Genomic DNA, 20,074 nt, shown 5'->3' with positions numbered 1-20,074 from the left:
ATTCAAAGTAAACAGTCACATCCAAATCGGTAAATCGGTTTTAAATATATCTCTGTTATTTTCTAAGTGATACTTTGGTGGCTTTTACTTCACAAAGAGGTAGAAAAGTGATGACAAATAAGCCCAGAATCAGACAGACCTGGCTATGAATTTCAGCTCTGCCCTCACTGTATGAAAGCAAGGCACCATCAACTGGCAGCATTGCTGTAAGCATGAAGAGATAAATACATCCAAACTGCTGATATACAGGGCACAGTGAGGAACACAGCATCAGCCACAGTGGTCACCGTCATGAGGGTTCTGTTCCCTTACACTGTGGGACAGCACATCTTGCAAAAAGATTTGTACATGGAATGGAGGCAGCTGCTAAGATGAAAAAATGGTTGAGTTGCTTTTATCTGCCAAATTGTGCTCACTTTAGCCCCCTTTTCTTTCTTTTTGGTGTTTTGAGACACAGTCTTGCTATGTAGTCCAGACTAGTCTTGAACTCACTATGGAGACCAGGCTGGGCTCTAACTTGCAAAGATCCTCATGCCTCAGCCTCTCGAGTGCTGGGATTACAGATGTGTGCCACCATGGCTGGCTAGACATACTGTACTTTTAAACTTTGTTCCATTAACATTTAAATATTTTAACTTATTTTTAAACTTCATGAATAGGCAATGCATTTGCATGGTTTCAAAAATAGTAATAGTTCTATAAATCATCGCCTTTACAAGCCAAACTATTAGGCCTTTACATGTCTGTGTAGAAAAGAATCTTAACGTGAGTCACAGATCAGGCATCAAAAACAAAAAACAAGGTTATTTCTAGTATCTTTCTAAAGGTTTCAATGTAATGATTTATAATAATTAGATCAGGCCACACAGAATCTAAATTGTATATAAATTTACATAAAATCTAAATAAAAGAATACTTCTATTAGAATAATTACTCTCATAAAAACATTAAACACAAATAGATAATTAAATGCTGCCACAGAGTTTGCTTTAATTTAAGAGTTCTGCAAGGTTTATCAGGATCACAAGCCTGGGGAAGAGGATCATTATAGAATTAAAACTATTTATTGCTAATAGTTTATATGCTGCCCCTAAAATGGCGGCACTCACATTAGTTAGGTAAAAAAGATAGCTTGAAATAAATAAAGCTTACTATTTTGGCAGCTAAGCCCAATTTTCTTGATCTAGATTTAAAAAGAAGGGATAATCTTCACTGAACATTTTAATAATTTACTTATCTACCAAGCTTAATGTGTAACATGTTGCCTCATTTCCTTTCTCGCCTTCCAAAGAAATTGGTTTCATTTTAAAAAATCACTTTATGACGCTCTCAAAATAAATCCTAAGTCAGTTCAATATCCATAGATAAATTAAGGTTAAAATGCTTATTATGATGTTAGATATATTATCCAAATAATCCCAACCAAAGGAATTACTAAACCTTTTTTACATTTTTACTATGAAAAATACCTACTAAAGGGCTCCTTTTGCATGATCTACAGTACCCCCAGAAAACAAGTACGTTTCTGTATGGACAACAACACACAAACACCAGACACTGTAGGCTGGGAGCTGCTAGGTATTTAGATTTACATGAAGGTAGGTCAGTGATTTATTCTATTTACCAAGTATGAAAAGGCTATTACATAATAAAGAATATATTAACATTATTCAGCTTGTATATAAACCATATTTTAAAGAATATATATTAGAAAGTAAACATTGGGGGTCGGGGATTTAGCTCATGTTTCACTGCCTGCTGCACAAGCGCAAGGACCCGAGTTCGATCCCCGGTACCAAAAAAAAAGAAAGAAAGTAAACATTGGAGTTTAATTTCTAAAATATTTATGTGAATGTCTTTTGTAGACCAGTGACTTTGAAATGAACAACCGCACATGGAGGACATCATGCAAGTAACAACTAATTGTTCTGAACCCAACATAAAAATTACAGTAATAAGTGGTACAATATGTATATGTGCCAATTCCCCAAAAGGAATGTAATTATTATGTATCACAAATATATATTAATAAAAAGAATTTATCAATGACACAATGATCATCAGTGACATAATGTAAATTTTTTATTAATCATGAGTAACATAACCACATGACATCAAATCAACTGAAAGAGTAAGGGAACACATCAGGTTTTGTTTTTTTATCTGGTGACACATAATTTTTTTAATATCACACTGGGAGATGTTCTGAAAATGACTAGTTAAAAATCATAGAGCTGGGGTATAGCTCTGGTAGTAGAGCACTTAGCTAGCCTATGTGGGGCCCTAGGTTCAATACTCAGCACCATCAAAAAATAAAATACATATTAAAATATATGTATATGATATACATTTTTCACACAAATACGTAATTGTCCCAAACTAACTGTACAGACTTACACCTTTGACAAGATTATAATATACTAGACTCTTTGAAGACAGGGTCTCATTATGCAGTTCAGGCTGGTCTTTCTTGAATTCACTAAGTAGCCCAGGCTGGCCTCGAACTCATGGAGATCCTCTTGGCTCAGCCTCCCGAGTGCTGGGGTTACAGGAGTGCGCCACCACACCCAACAAACATCATTATTTATAACCTGCATCAAATTGAGTGAAGTGTTTGAACAAAGAGAATAGACTTTCACATAGTCAATGCCAGTCATTTGTTCATCAACAGCACAGATTTGAGAATAAAATGCACCTCGTTCCTACACTCATGGAAATTCCTTTCTAGCATGAAAACTTTATTCAGGTAATTCATGATCATTATAGAAAATGAAAATTAGACTTTGATTCAGCAAGCCATGAGCTCTGGTGTAAGGTTTGAGGTTTCTATCAAGATCCCAAGTGCTGTGATGCTGCAGGCATTCGGTCCATACTTTTAGCAGGAGCTGGGACACCACAGAATTGTGGTTCTTGTGCCCTCTGGTGGCCGAACCTTCCTAGTAGTACCAAGCAGAGAAGAGTTGATGTAGGAAGCCCTGCCTAATACACATTAATTTCTGCAATCTTGATTCCCCAGAGCCTAATAGGCTGCACCTTGATTTTGGCCTGGTAGTACAGGGGCAGAGCCTCCTCAGGCCTGCCTAGATTCCTGACCTACAACACTGTCAGCTCATAAATGTTATGTAGCAGTAGAAAAGGAATAGTTTTTTGAGACTTCCAGGAAGATGGCATTGTGGTAAGCAGCCACAAATCAGCCTCCCTAAGATTCAGAATACAGTCACTGGAAAATAACAGTTTGGGAAAGGAAGGAAGGAGAGAGGTGTATCCCTGGGACCCAAAAAGGACATGAAAGGAAAATTAGAGCCTACAGAGAAGTTGAAGCAGCAGACCACAATGAAGAAAAACTAAGGGGCAACCAGCACTTTCTCCTTGGCTCCTGGCTCATAGTGTGAGAAAGGAAGATACAGAGATACAGTGAAAGTGGTAACACCAGAGGTCTTCAAGAAGAAGTGCATCGTGGAATAGGGCAGTGGATGCCAAGCACTATAACAGCTACTAAGTGACTACAATCTAAACAACTGCCACATCCCCTGGAGAGAGAGCTTGGCCAGATGCCATTTCGGGTAGGGGCCCACTGAACCCAGGACCCGGAACAGCCCTGGGCTGGCTTCATCTCAGGGTTCCCAGTGTTGAAATCCCACAGTAACTGGTGAGCCACAACCATGGGAGATGTCCATGATCAAGGAGCTGTGGTCAGGCCAACAAGAGACACTCAAGAGCACTGTAGGTTGAACAACTCAGGCCTCATCCCCACAACCAGGGCCCAAAATAAGCCTGAACTTCCATGGAACAGAAAAGAACCAGAATGAGCACCCCACCCTAACCCTACTACAGGCGCTGGGACCATCTGACACAGATCTGGGCTCTTGTCTGCCTCCTTTGTCTACCAGTGTCAGCAGACATACACCCTGCACTAGAGACTACCACAAACTGTAGACTACAAAGGTAACTACAGCCTTGATTGTTCTTGTTTTTTGTTGGTACCGGAGATCAAACTCAGGACTGTGGGCTTGCAAGGCAGGCAGCAGAACCACTGAGCTAAATCCCCAGCCCAACCACAGCCTTGAAAACAGAGAAATTTATTTTCTTTTTATCTTGACTGATTGCTTTTGTTTTTTCATGAGTGTGAACACTGTTCATAGGGTTTTTGTTTTGTTCTTGTTTTTTCCTTCTTTCTTTCCCTCCTGTCTTCTTCACCTGTTTCCCAAAGCTTAGGTAATCTTTTGTCCTTTGGCCTTGCTTCTAATCTCTTTCTATTCTTTTATTTCTCTATTTTTCCCCCTCTTACTCCTTTTAAATTTTCTCCCCTGAAGGTAAACCACTCTACTGAGGGGATATTTACTATATATAATTTGATGATTTTTTCTTTGGGGTACCAGGGGTCAAACTCAGCACCTCGTGCTTGCGAGGCAGGTGGCGGAACCACTGAGCTGAATCCCCGGCCAATGATGTTTTACATTTAGTTATGTAACTATAAAATCTTGTACCTATGGTAAAAGGTAGCAAACTAACAGCACAGTTTGTCATTTCCTAGACTATGCTTAGTGCTATTCTTATTACTGACTGTACTACTTTAGCCAAGGGGACAGAATTGTTTCAGTCAGTTGTTCTTCCTTGTATGACAACACTGGGGTTGTCTAGGGGTCATAAACAATATCATACTGCAATATCAAAGAACTGGGTGCTAGGCCAAACAGGCAGGAATGTCTCATCCCTAATAAACTGAAGAGGCAGGATCTTGGTTCAGACCCAAAGCCAAAAGTTAGTTACACCTAGAGCCTGGCACGGATTATAGGATTATTCCTGTAATCCCAGCACTCAGGAGGCTGAGGCAGGAGGATTGCCATGAGTTCAAGGCTGGCCTGGAATACACAGTGAGTTCAAGGCCAGCCTGAACCATATGAGATCCTGTCTCAAAAAAACAAATAAACAAAAAAACCAGTTATGCCTAGAAACCAACTTCTAAAAGTAGTGATTTTCTAAAGAGGTCTAGATATTACTAAAAATGCTACCTACCATAAGCAATTTACAAGCATCAATGCAGAAAACAAACAAACAAAAAAAGAAAATAAGAAAATATGGAAGCAAGATGCAACTGAACATCCCCAACTCTCCAAAGGCAAATCCAAGAGATACTGAGGTGGAAGAAATCAAAAGCCACCCACTTGAACTTTCTGAAATGGTAAGAGAAGTAACAAAGAAGATGAATCTCTAGAAAAAATGAATCAGAAATAATTAAACAGATAACTAAAGAGATGATGACCATAATGAAGCACATCATTAGTGAATCTAAAATAGATACAGGTTTTTAAAAATAGAGGAGCTTAGAAAAGTAATAGAAACCATGAATGCCCAATATAGGAAAGAACTGAATTCCATGAAACAGATTCAAACAGATATCCAGGAGATTAAAAATTCTACTGAAAGTATATGCAGCAGAATCAACTGTGAAGATAGACTATCAGACCTAGAAGACAGGTTTACAGTTAGCCATCATCAAATTAAAGATTTAAAAATATCAAGGGAGCTAGGCATGGTGGTGCGCACCTCTAATCCCAGCATTCCAGAGGCTGAGGTAGGAGGATCTCCAGTCTGAGCTACATAGGGAGTTCAAGACCAGCCTGAACTACATAGCAAGACCCCGTCTCAAAAAAACTAAAAACAAGGGACCAAAAAAAAATAATCCAATATGAGGTAACCCATTTTCTGGTCCCCCTTCTGTCTCTCTTAGACAGAAGCTACCTTTCAATAAATTTTTCCTACTCTTAAAAGAAAAATCCCAATAGCTGCTAGATGGTGCAAAGAAGAATAACATAAGATTAAACAGAATCAATGAAAATCCTGAAGATAGAAAAAAGGACATAAAAAGCCTGTTCACAAGCTGGGCATAATGGTATACATCTATAATCTCAGCTCTCTGGAGGCTGATGCAGAAGAATCATCATGAATTCCAGGCAAGCCTGGCTACATAGTGAGTTCAAGGCCGTCCTGAACTACATAGTGAGATCTTACTTTAAACAAACAAACAAACAAAATACCTGATCAGAGAATAGCAGAAAACTTCCCAAGCATGGAAAAAGGATCTGACATACAGATAAGTAAGGCATATAGAACATGCACATAATAATCAAGAAAGATTCCAGAAAAATCAACACAAGAACAAAATATTAAAAGCTGTTAAGAGAAAACAAATCCCCAAAAGGAAAACCCATCAGAATCACAGCAGACTTCTCAACACAAACCCTTAAGTAAAGAAGAACATGGAGTGAAGTATTTCAATCCCTAGAAGAAAACAACCTCCAATCAGTATTGATATACCCCACAAAATTATCTTTCAAAATTGATGGAGAAATAAGATACTTCCATGATAAAGAACACCTGAATAAATGCATGATCACCAAACCAGCACTCCAAAAAGTTCTGAAGGATGTTCTAGAAAAAGACAATGAAGACAACAATTCCAAGAATCCCAAAAGAATGAGTCCACCAGGTAAGGCAAGCAATTAAACAAGGAGAAAGAAAGGGAACCAACAGCAGGAAAATAGTATGACAAGGATAACTCAATACATTCCAATTATAATCATCAATGCAAATGGTCTCAATTCACCAATCAAAAGAAACAAATTGACAGAATGGATCAAGAAACAAGATCCAACAATATGCTGCATACAAGAAACACATTAAACTCAAAAAGAGGGCCAGGGAGCTCAGTGGTTCTGCCACCTCCCTCGCAAATGCAAGATCTGGAGTTTGATCCCCAGTACCAAAAAAACCCAAAAAACTCAAAAAGAAACTCACAAACTGAAAGTCAAAGGATACAAAACAATACTCTATGTGACAGGAGCCCAGAAAAGGGCAGGAGTAGCTATTCTATTTCCAGGTAAAATGGGTTTCAAGCTAAGACTAATCAAAAGAGACAAAGAAAGTCACTACATACTTATTAAGGGAACAACAGAAGAGAAAAAGAAAAATCATAAATAAATATGCACCAAATGCCAGTTCACACAACTACACAAAATAAACATTAATGGATATGAAAAGTCAGATAAGCACTAATACACTTATAATGGTGAACCACAATACCCCACTGTCACAAATACACAGATCAACTAGACAAAAAAAATCAACAAAGAAATATCAGAACTGAACCAAACCTTTGAACAAAAGGCCTTAGTAGATATCTATAGAGTGTTCCACCCCACAACAAAATACACATTCTTCTCTGCACATGAGACTTTCTCCGCAACAGACCACATACTACCTCACAGAAAATGCTTAAGCAAATGCAAAGGAACTGAAATTATCCCATGCATATTATAGACCATAATGAAATAAAATTTGAAATCAATGGGAAAAGAAACTACAAAAACTACATAAACGTGTGAAAATGACTCCCTCCTGAACAACCAATGGGTCACAGGTGAAATTAAAGAAGAAATTCAATAGTTTCTACAATTAAATGATAATGCCAATACAACATACCAGAACTTATGGGACCAATGAAAGCAGTTCTACAAGAGAAATGTATAGTGGTGAATTCCCACATCAGGAAAACAGAGCAAGCTCAAATAACCTAATGTTGAACCTCAAGGTTCTACAAAAGATGAGCAAGTTAAATCCAAAGCTCTTATGAGGAAGGAAATTATAAAGATTAGAGCAGAAATTAATGCAATCAAGACTAAGAAAACATGGGCCAGGGATTTAGCTTAGTGGTGCTGCTGCCTGCCTCGCAAGTGCAAGGTCCCGAGTTCAATCCCCAGTACCAAAAAAGAAAAAGAAAAAAAAAAGAGGAAAACAATACAAAGAATCAATGAATCAGGCAGGGATGTAGCTCAGTGGTGCCGCGCCTGCCTGACAAGTGCAAGGTCTTGAGTTTGATGCCCGGTACGGGGGTGGGGGGAAGAATTAATGAATTTAAGAGTTGGTTCTTTGAAAAAAAAAAAAAAGAGTTGGTTCTTTGAAAGGTTCGATAAAATAGACAAACCCTTAGCCAATCTTATCAAAAAAAAAAGAGAAAACACTCAAATCAATGCAATTGGAATGAAAAGGGGTAAATCACAACAGATCCTCCAGGAATCCAGATAATCAATACCTACTTTGAGAATCTATACCCTAATAAGATGGAAAATTCAAGAAATGGACAGATTCCTAGATACATATGAATTACAAAGCTAAATCAAGAAGATATAAAAATTCTAAATAAACCAATATCAGTCAATGAAATTGAAGAAGTAATTAAATAACTACCAACAAAGAAAAACTTAGGTCCTGACAGATTTGTTGCTGAATTCTACAAGAAATTTAGAGATCTAATGCCACTACTCCTCAAACTCGATAATGAAATTGAAAATGAAGCAATATTCCCTAAGCATTCCTGGAAGAAAGCATTATTCTGATACCAAAACCAGAGAAGGATCTAACCAAAAAACAGAACTACAGGCCAATCTCCCTAATGAAGACAGACACAAAAATCCTCAATAAGATATTGGAAAACAGAATGCAGCAAATCATCAAGAAGACTACACCATGACCAAGTACAATACACCCAGAGATGCAGGGATGGTTCAACATACACAAATCACTAAATATAATACACCACATTAACAGAACCAAGGACAAAAACCACAAGATCATCTCAATAGGCACAGAAAAAGCATTTGACAAAGTCCAATACCCATTCACGATTTATAAAAAACCTACAGAAAATCAGTATACAAAGGTTTTTATCTCAATCTGATAAAAGCCATCATCTATGACAAACCAACAGCCAACATCATACTAAATGGTCAAAAATTGAAAGCTTTCACTCTAAAATCAGGAACAAGACAAGGATATCCACTATCACCACTCTTATTCAGTGTGGTTCTGGAAACATTAGCCAGAGCAGCTGGACAAGAGAAAGAAATAAAAGGAATATGGATAGGAAAGGAAGAAGGTAAATTATCATTATTTATGGATGACATAATATGCTACATAAAATACCCCCAAAAACTCCACCAAAAGACTCCTAGAATTAATAACCACATTCAGTAGCACAGCAGGATACAAAGTCAACAGTCAAAAGTCAATAGCGGTGGCCAGGGATTTAGCTCAGTGGTTTTGCCGCCTGCTGTGCAAGCGCAAGGACCCAAGTTCAATCCCCAGGATCAAAAAAAAAAAAAAAAAAAGTCAATAGCATTTCTGTACACAAATAACAAACTCACTGAAAGAGAAATTAGGGAGACAGCACCTTTAACAGTAGCCATCAAGGAAAATGAAATATTTAGCAATCAATCTAACAAAGGAAGTAAAAGACCTTTACTCTCAAAACTGCAGTAGCCTGAGAAAGGAGATGGAAGAGGATAGCAGAAAATGGAAAGATATTCCTTGTTCTTGGGTAGGAAGAACCAATGGAGTCAAAATGGCCATACTTCCCAAACTATTATACAGATTTAATGCAATCCCAATCAAAATACCAACAGCATACCTCACAGAATTAGAGAAAACAATCCTAAAATTCATATGGAACCAGAAGAGACATAGAATAGTGAAGCAATTTTGGGCAACAAGGGCAAAGCAGGGGGCATCACAATCCCCGACTTGAAATTATACTACAAAAATGCAGTGATAAGAACAGCATGGTACTGGGGGGAAAAAAATGAACCAAGGATCAATGGAACAGAATAGAAGATGCAGAAACAACTCCAAACATTGTCAGCTACCTTATTTCAACAAAGGAGCCAAACACTTTCATTCCAAGAAAGCCTCTTCAATAAATGGTGCTGGGAAAACTGGCTTTCCAAAAAAAAAAAAACTGGCTTTCCACATGCTAAAGACTAAAACTAGACCTATATCTCTCACCATGCACTCAACTAAAATCAAAATATCAAACAAGGTCTGGTGGCGCACACCTGTAATCCCAGCACTCAGGAGGCTGAGGCAAGAGGATCACCCTGAGTTCAAGGCCAGCCTGGGCTACATAGTGGGTTCAAGTCAAGCTTGAACTGTACAGCAAGACCCTTCTCAAAAAGCCAAGAAGATCAAAGGCCTAAATATGAGAACATCAACTGGTGTGGTGGGGTACACCTGGAATCCCAGCACTCGGGAGGCTAGGGCAGGAGGACTGCTATGAGTTTGAGGCCTGCCTAGGCTATATAGTGAGTTCAAGGCCAACCTGAACTACACAGGGAGACCCTGTCTCAAAAAACAAAATATTAAAACAGGAACATTTAATCTGCTAGAAGACAGAATAGGTAAAAGTCTTGAAGACATGGGTGCAGGCAAAGACTTTATGAACAAAACCCTGATCACACAGGAAGTATTATAAAGAATCAACAACTGGTATCACATCATATTAAAAAGCTTTTGCACAGCAAAAGAAACCACCAGCATAGTTAACAGACAACTCACAGAATGGGAAAAAATTTTACCAGCTGTTCTTCAGACAAAGGACTGCTATCTAGAATATATAAAGAACTCAGAAGAACCAGATCCCCCAAATGTAAAGACTCAATCCAAAAATGGCCATCTGAAATGAATAGATGCCTCTCAGATGAATAAGTAGAAAGAGCAAATATAGGAAAATGTTCAACAACACTGGTCATTGGAGAAATGCAAATTAAAACAACACTGAGATTCCATCTCACTCCAAAAATAGCCATCATCAAGAAATCAACCAATAACAAACGTGGGCAAGGCTGTGGGAAAAAAGGAACCCTTCTCTACTGTTGGTAAGAGTGAAAACTGGTACAACTAGCATGGAAATCAGTTCAGAGATACCTCAAAAAACTTGAGGTTCCATTTGACCCAGCTATTCCCTTTCTAGGTATCTTCCCGAAAGAATTAAAAGCATCATACCACAGCAATATATGCACATGCATATTTATAGCAGCAGTTTGTAATACCTAAATCTTGGAAACAGCCCAAATGCCCATCAAGTGATGAATGGATAAAGAAGATTTTTTAATGCAATGGAGTACTACTCTGCCATAAAGAAGGATAAACTTAAACTTGAGACATTTCTAGGTAAATAAATGCACCTTGAGACCATACTCTTAAGTGAAAAAACTCGAACACACATGTTTATACCTTTTCTTTTTTGGTATCTGGGATCGAATTCGGGTCCTTGTGCTTGCGAGGCAGTCTGCAGAACCACTGAGCTAAATTCCCGGCCTCAAACACACATGTTTAAATATCACATTGTTTCTCTTGCCTGAGAAATCCAAAGGGTAAAAAAGGATCAAAATGGATAGATATTGGGAAGTAGGAAGAAAATGTTCAAATGGGAAGGGGAACAAGGGACAGGGAGGGAATAGGGATAAAAAAGTAAAAAGTAGAAGGAAAACAATAAAACAACCTCTTGCAAAGGAAGAAGGGAAGAAGGATTAAAGGGAAAGGAGAGGAATGGGATAAAAAAAGAGTTAAGATATATTATGCATAGGTACAAATTCTCTATGATAAATGTGATCATTATGTATTTCAAAAGCGTATCAATGAAATTAATTGTTAGGCCCGGGGATTTAGCTCAGTGGTGCCACCACCTGCCTCGCAAGCATAAGGTCCAGAGTTCGATCCCAGGTACCAAAAAAAAAAAATTAATTTTTAAAAAAGATAAAGACAAAGTTCTCAAATGAATAAATTCTAATCAAACTCCACTGGAAATTCAGCAATATTTTTCTTCTACTGTTAGCTTATTTTGCCACCTGTATAGTACTTCCCCCCGCTTTTCTTTTTCGAGTAGCAGGGACTGAACTCAGGACCTTGCACTTTCCAGGCAGGTGCGGTACCACTGAGCTAAATCTTTGGCCCTGTTTCGTACCTCTTCTGACGAACAAAAGTAAAATATAACGCTCAAATACTTGGGGATGAAACGTCCATCTCACAATGTGCTGTAACTAACCTCTCCATATAGAAAACCCAGGCGCACAGCACAGGAGGCGGTGTGCGAGGAGGCCGAGGTAGGAGGACTGGGAGCTGGAGAGCAGACCAAACTCAAGGGTGGTTCAAGGCAAGGCAAGACCCGGGATCGAAAAGCGGGACAGAACCCAGAGCCGCGCGCATCCAACAGCCGGCTCCACGTCTCACCTGGCCCCGCCGCACGCCTCTCTCCGCAGCTCCTGCAGCAGCTGGCCAGCGCTCTCCGGCTCCCGGCTGGCCGCCTGCAGCAGCGCCTTCCTCAGCGCCAGCCTGCATCTTTTCTGCCGTGACTCCTCCCGCGCCAGGCGGCAGAGGTGCTTGTACTTCTGCTGAAAGTAAGTGCAAAGTTGGGTCACCCTGGAGCTCCTGCTCTCCACGTCGTCGTCGTCGTCGTCGTCGTCAGACCTGAAAAATGCAGGGAAAGAAGAGAAAAACTGTTTACACGTCATGCCCATCTTAGAAAGGGGAAATACACATGAGCGTGCACAGGGTTAACATGTTTCTGGCATCTAAGAACATTCTTTTAAACAGTAGGACAAAAAAGATTCATACTATTTCTAAATCTTGAGTAGGAGACTTGCAGAAAATAATTCTATTTACTAAAAAAAGTATGAGAAGGGCCAGGGATTTACTCGGTGGCACCACGCCTGCTGACTCGCAAGCCCAAGTTCGATCTCTGGTACCAAAATAAAGAAAGAGAGAAAGAAAGAAAGTATGAGGAGATGAATGGCAGTTCTGAAGAAACATACACCATAATGTTCTAAAAGGTCACTGCTGAAACACAGCAGTGAACTCCAACAGTACAATGCCTCAGAATGGCCCTTTTAGACATGCTGTGACTTAACTATCCTTTTCTTGCTAAATACTTCAAGAATCTTCATTGTACAGTAGAGCTCACATTCATTTTCCAGTGATAACTCTAGCCCTATGCTCGACAGCTTTTCGGAGAGCAGGGATTAATTATAGGTTTCCCACCATGTGCTAATGTGATTAATTAGTGATAGTGAGTGTTCATCTGATTCTAGGCTCAAGAAGACAGCTATGGTTAACAGCATTGTGTATCACCAGCAAGATTAAAGTCTTCACAGTTCTCTCTCTTTTTTTGAGACAGGGTCTCGTCGTGTAATTCAGCCTGACATTGAACTCCCAGCGCTCCTCCAGCCTCAGCTTCCCGAGTACTGGGATCACAGGCGTGCGCCACCATCCCTAGCAAAATATTCACAGTTCTATGAGCCAATGTGATCTCATTTTCTATTTTTAGTTATACAGTACTACTACTAACCTGTGTTATCTTCTTTCTCTTCTATCATAAGTAAACCACACATAACTTTCACAAATCATTACTTTTGTTCTCTTAAGAGGTGTTATTCCTCCTTCCTTTCAGAATAGCCTATAACTGGCTACTATATATAAACTTATAGACTCATACAAACATGACCACTACAGTTTTACTACAGACAAAACAAACTGAAGAATCTTATTTCAATCTTCACTTATTCAACATTCAACATTTACTGTATGTGTGTTACATAGGGCACTAAAGAACAGAGAGCAAAATTTCAGAGTTTGGAGTGAAATTTAGATTAAAAAAAAAAAAACACATTCCAAAATTGAATAACTTGAAAGAAGCTAGAATTGAAAATTAAAACAGTGGGCAATACTTGAAGTATCTGAACACCCTAGAAAAATCTAAGAGTATTTTAAGATTCAGATTCCCAGGACCTATACCAGATCTGCTGAACCAGAATCTCCCTGTGAGATGCCCCAGCCCATGAATCTTTATTTTGTGTTGTTCGCCAGAGTTTCACAAAAGGTCTATACTTGGGAATTGTGTAAGGCCAATAGGGCTCTAAATACCTTTAATAAGAAGACAGGCAGGGCCGGGAATTTAGCTCAGTGGTTCCACCACCTGCCTCACATGCACAAGGTCCCGAGTTTGATCCCCAGTACCGAACACACACACACACACACACAAAGAGACAGGCAGCACTAAGTCCATGTGACTTATAGATACAGAGCTACTCAGGTTCACTGGAAAGATTGTTGGATGAAAGGCCCTGGAAAGGGGATGACAACAGAAACAACCCTTGAAGAAACAGTAGAAGCTGAAAATGAGAGTCAGACGTAGTGGGGCACACCTGTAATCCTAGCACTCAGGAGGCTGAGGCAGGAGGATTGCTGCGAGTTTGAGACCAGTCTGGGCTACATAGTGAGTTCAGGGCCAGCCTGAACTACAAAGCAAGACCCTATCTCAAAAAAACCAAACAAAAAGTTGAAGATAAGGAAAATAGGGGCATCTAACAATAATAAAATAGGGCCGGAGATTTAGCTCAGTAGCACAGTGCCTGCCTGGCAAGCTCGAGGTCCTGAGCTCAATCACTGGTACCAGAAAAAAAAAAGAATAAAACAGCATAAGCCAGTGTCCACAGAGACAGACAGGCTTTGACTACTAGGGAAGGAAGATGGGAAGGGTTAATAATTACTTAGCAGTTTCCATTAGCAAAAACTAAGGAAGGACAGTAGTACCATTTATAAAATAAGGAACCAGAGTAAGAGCAAATCTGAAGCAAAAAGTGAATCTCATTTCAGACAAAGGAATTCCTTATTTTCATTTTTTTGGTGATGCTGGGGATCAAACCCTGGACCTCACACATGTTTGACAACTGCTCTACACTGAGCCACTATACCGCCATCCCAAAAGTAATTTAAAGTACAAAGTGTGCTTCCAAGTAAGGGACCCTACTCAGGGTAGGGAGAGAGATTTCAAAGTAAACAACTAACCCTGGAAAGACAGGGGAGTAACTACAAGAAGCCACAGAGATAATGCAAAGAACAACACATACAAAGGCCAGTATCATAAAACAATTAATTCAATTTGGCAACTGAACATGAAGGATAAGAAAGTAAAAAATGATTCAACAGCTCTGACTCTGCAAAACTAGGAAAATGGAAGTACTATTTATAAAACAGGAAGAGAGAAGCAAGGGCAGGTCTTACAGGAAAGGTAAAGCTTGGATAATCACTTGTCAAAATTGTTACCTGAATTACTGCAGGGACGATGGAGTATATCAGAGCCTCTCAAATTTAGATGCACTGGATAGGGAGGCATGTGACACAACTGTAAGTTTCTAAGGCATATTCGTAATTTTCATGGTTACCTCGTCCCAGACTAGTAGCAAGCAGTTTGTGGACTGGCGCAGTTCCACATGAACTTAATCTAGGAAGTCTCCAAACTGCTTCATATTTTTTTTCCCCAGTACTGAAAATTGAACCCAGGGCCTTTGCCCTGAGCTATATCCCGAGTGCTTTTCTATTTTTTATTTGGAGATAAGGTCTCACTAAGTTGCCCAGGCTGGGATGGAACTTGTGATCATTCACTCGGCTTCTCAGAATGCTGGGGTTGCAGGTATGGGCCGGCCAATGCTAAGATCCATAGTGGTACCATTTCAGACCTGGTGCTGAGGAGGAGGGGCACCAGGAGGAGAAAGGTCAATTCCCAATTCCTCAGTTCGGTGGCAGTGACAGGGCCTGGTAGCTAGTGCGTTTGCAGGACAGTATTACTTCATTTTCATCTTTAACTTCCCTCATCTGTGACAGGAGAGATATAACTGCTCTGTCCACTTCCCCAGATGAAGAGAATGAAAAGAAACGGGATCTGCAAAAATCACAACTAAGGAAGGTATTATTATTATTAAGACATTACTGACAAAACACAAACACAGCAATAAATCCCAAACTTGACATTCTAAGACTCCAGGCTTGTCCATAAACTCAAGGCATGACATAAAATTCTCCAAATAAAATTCATTCTGAGCTAGCTGTAGTGGTGCATATCTGTAATCTCAGCACTCAGGAGGATCACAGTGAGCTCAAGGCCAGCAAGACCCTATCTCAAAAAAAAGTTACGGTTTACTTTATTAAAACAACAGAAGAGGGCCGGGGATTTAGCTCAGTGGTTCCGAGACCTGCCTCACAAGTGCAAGGTCCCGAGTCCCATGCCCTGCACAAAAAACCCCACAAAAAACAGATGGGCATGGTGACTCAACTGCAATTCAGGAAGCTGAGGCAAGCAGATCACAAATTTATGACCAGCAGATCACAAATTTGAGGCTGGTCTGGTCAACTTAGCTACACTGTGCCTCAGAATAAGACACAAACAGGGCTGGGGATGTAGCCCTCTGGTAGAGCACTTATCTAGCATGCATGAGGCCCTGGGTTCAATCCCCAGTATCCAACACACAGAGAACAAAACAACAAACACCTGTGATAAAAACAAGGGAATCAGAAAGGAATTATATAAAGAAAACTAAATAGATACTGAGAAAAAAATGAGTCTAACTTTATAAATGCTGAATTTAAGTTATTGACAGAATAGCTGATGAGATATCCAACAGGTGATTAAAACACAAAGCAATGATAAGACATGATAAAATAATTTGGGAGTCATTCACACAGAGCTAACAGGTGAAATAACAGCAAAAGAATGAAATGCTTATGAAAGTTTAGCTAATGTAAGGGAGCCTGCCACTCAAAAGCTACTACATACTGGATAAGATACACTCATAGATGAACTGCTGTTCTCAAAGGAAATGGAAGCAATCTTATCCTAAAGGGGCTAAAAGTAAATAACAATAAAAAAACTGAGAACTGAAGCTGAAGTTGGAGGAAGGGAGAGAAAAGGAAGACATGGGCTGATCTTCTCAGGGCACTTGCTCACGTACAGTCCCATCCAACAAGAAACAGTTGAATTGGGCCAGGGATTTAGCTCAGTGGTTTCGCTGCCTTGCCGCACAAGTGCAAGGACCCAAGTTCGATCCCCGGTACCAAAAAAAAAAAGAAAAGAAATAGTTTAATTAAGATTCCACACCCTAACAAAAGAAATCGAAGACCTCTTCTCTGAAAACTATAGCACTCTGAAAAGAGAGATTGAAGACAATATCAGAAAACAGACAGACATCCCATCCCCTGCTCCTCAGTAAGAAGGATCAACACAGTGAAAATGGCCATACTTCCCAAACTGCTATATAGATTCAACGCAATTCCAGTTGAAATCCCAGCAGCATACTTCACAGAACTGGAGAAAACAAACCAAAAATTCATTTGGAACAAGAAGAAACCCAGATTAGCAAAAGCAATTCTAGGTAACAGAGACATGGGAGGGGGTATTACAACCCCCAACTTGAAACTATACTACAAAGCTACTGTGATAAAAACAGAATGGTACTGGCACAGAAACAGACCTGAGGACCAGTGGAACAGATTAGAAGATGCAGAAACAACTCCAGACACACTCAGCCACCTCATCTTCGACAAACGAGCCGAACAACCTCACTGGAGGAAAGATAGCCTCTTTAATAAATGGTGCTGGAAAAATTTGGTTTCAACTTGCTGAAGATTAAAACTAGGCCTATATATCTCACCATGTGCTAAACTAAAATCAAAATGGATTAAAGATCTAAATATTAACACAGAAACACTAAACTGTTTGGGAAAGAATTTAGGAAGAACTCTTGAAGATGTTAGTGTAGGAAAAGATTTTATGAACAAAACCTCAGTTGCCCGTGAACTAGCACAAACAATCAACAAGTGGGATATCTTCTTATTAAAAAGCTTCTGCACAGCAAAAGAAACCACCAACAGTGTGAAGAGACAAACCACAATGTGGGAAAAAATTTTCACCTGCTCTTCCTCAAAGGTATCCTATATAGAATCTATAAAGAACTTAAAAAAATCAGACCCCCCAAATTTAAAGACCCAATTCAAAAATGGGCATCTGAAATGAAGAGACATTTCTCAGACCAAGAAGTAGAAATAGCAAATAAGCATATGAAGAAATGTTCAACATCACTGGTCATTCAAGAGATGCAAATGAAAACAATGCTGAGATTCCACCTCACTCCAGAAAGAATCGCTGCTATCAAGAAATCAACCTGGGTCCCAGTGCCCAGAAGGAAGCTCCCCCGTTGCCATCCCAAGCTTCTAGGGCAGAGAAGGTGAGCCGGTCCCAGCACCCAGAAGGAAGCTCCCCCACGGCCATCCTAAGCTCCTAGGGCAGAGAAGCTGAGCCAGTCCCAGCACCTGGAAGGGAGCTCCCCCACCACCATCCCAAGCTCCTAGGGCAGGGAAGCTGAGCTGGTCCAAGAACCCGGAAGGAAGATCCCCCACCACCATCCCACACTTGTAGGGCAGAGAAGGTGAGCCACGTGGGCACCAGAAGCACCCCCACCCCGCCTCCGTGGAAATGAGAAGACACATGAATAAGCCTCAGAAACAGACTTCTGGATCACCTATAGCACACCCAAAGAGAAACGAAATGGAACAATCTGATACTCAACCACCTGGACTCTCTGAACTGGCAACAAAAGAGGATCTGGGAAAAATGAAATCAGAAATAATTATTCAGATAACAGTAAAGATTTTGCTCATGGTGCAAGACATGATTAATAAATCTAGAGAGGACACAGATAACAAAATACAGGATCTGAGGAACATGATGGAATCCCAACATAGGAAACAAATGGAATCCATAAAACAGATGCAAACAGATTTCCAAGAGATTAAAAACTTCATTGAAAGTCTGCGCAGCAGAATGAACCAATGTGAGGATAGAATTTCACATATAAAATATAAGATTGCAATTAGTGACCAGGAAAAGAAAAATTGCTTTAAAGTTGTAAAGGAACATGAGAAATCAATCCAGCAGCTGCTAGACGATGCAAAGATGCAAAGAAGAATAACGTAAGACTGACTGGAGTCAATGAAGAAAGAGGAGAGAGTGCAGATGACATAAAAACAACTGCTCACAGAAGTGATGGCAGAAAACTTCCCAAGGAGGGGAAAAGAACTTGACATACAGATAAGTGAGGCATATAGGACTCCAGCTAGGCTTAATCAAAAAAAATCTACACATAGGCATATAATAGTTAGGATTCCAGAAATCCAACAGAAGAACAGAATTCTACAAGCAGTGAGAGAAAAGAAGCAAATCACATACAAAGGAAAGCCCATCAGAATCACAGCAGACTTCTCAGTGCAAACCCTCAAGGCAAGAAGAGCTTGGAGTGATGTATTTCAAGCCCTAAAGGAAAACAGCCTCCAACCCAGATTGATGTACCCTGCAAAACTGTCTTTCAAAATTGATGGAGAAATAAAAGATACTTTCATGATAAAGAGCACCTCAGGAACTTCATGAATACCAAACCAGCACTCCAAAAAATTTTAGACAATACCCTAGGAAAAGAGAATGAGGATCACAACCCTAGGAAACCCAGCAGAATGAATCCATTGGTCGTGACAAATTAGACGCAAAGGGGGAGAATCCAACAAAAAGAAAGTCATGACAAGGCTTTTAAAACTTTTAACTTCATCTCCCTAATGAGTGTATAATTCAATCTTGTTGTTGTACTGATTAGTATTTTTCTGATTCTAGAGTTGCACACCATTTCTTGTGCTATACTGGCTATTTATCATCTTATGTCTACTTTTTAACTGGGTTGTCTATTAATGAGCTCTAAGAATTCTTTATATATTCTGGTCATAGGTTCTATGCATTGTAAATATGGTCTGTTTAAGGACTACTTTTCATTTTAATGATGTCATTTAAAGTTCTAAATTTTGATGGAATCTCATTCATCAATTTTTTTCTTTTATACATTATGTCTTTTGTATACTAGGTAGTTCTTGCGTACCTTGAATTCATAAACGTTTTCCCTTATAATTTCTTCTTAAAGTTTTATAGTTTTAGGCTTTCATATTTAGGTTCATAGATCCCTTCAAGTTATTTTCATGTATGGAAATAAAGGGTTGAGGTTAATTTTTTATATACGGATACCAGGTGTTCTAGTGCCATTTGCTGAAAACACTATCTCTTCCTCGGCTCTTGAATTGAGTTTATATTCTATAAAATGCTAATGTTAAATAATCTTTCAAAACTCAGTGGACCATATATGTGGGGTTCTATTTCTAGATTCTCTGTTTTATTCAAATGATCTATACGTCTTTCCTTACACCAACACTCTCTTGATTACTGTAGCTTTAGAAGAAGTCTTAAAATTAGGTACTAAATGTCTTCCAACACTGTTTTTGTTTTTGTTTTTCAACTTTTCTAGGTCCTTTGTACTCCTACATAACTTTTAAATTTCAATATCCAATTCTTCATTTATAGCAAGTATACACAGAC

The 20,074-nt window shown here is 39.4% G+C and overlaps 1 protein-coding gene across 19 annotated transcripts in view; it reads right to left on the bottom strand.

Annotated features, from left to right (window-relative positions):
* Window positions 1-20,074, bottom strand: part of Ino80d (INO80 complex subunit D) — an 87,706-nt gene that overhangs the window by 25,267 nt on the left and 42,365 nt on the right. For all 19 annotated transcript variants that reach the window (XM_087206247.1, XM_087206250.1, XM_087206256.1 and 16 more), the window contains one exon: window positions 12,064-12,300. In XM_087206247.1, the coding sequence (XP_087062373.1) occupies window positions 12,064-12,300 (237 nt within the window). The remainder of the gene's footprint in view (window positions 1-12,063; window positions 12,301-20,074) is intronic.

The sequence above is a fragment of the Heterocephalus glaber genome, unplaced genomic scaffold (assembly GCF_053883595.1).
Source record: "Heterocephalus glaber isolate CG9 unplaced genomic scaffold, H.glaber_assembly_v1.0 deba00000621, whole genome shotgun sequence".
Classification (NCBI taxonomy): Eukaryota; Metazoa; Chordata; class Mammalia; order Rodentia; family Bathyergidae; genus Heterocephalus; species Heterocephalus glaber.
Note: the sequence above shows the minus strand (reverse complement) of the source record. Positions and strands in the feature narration are given on the sequence as shown.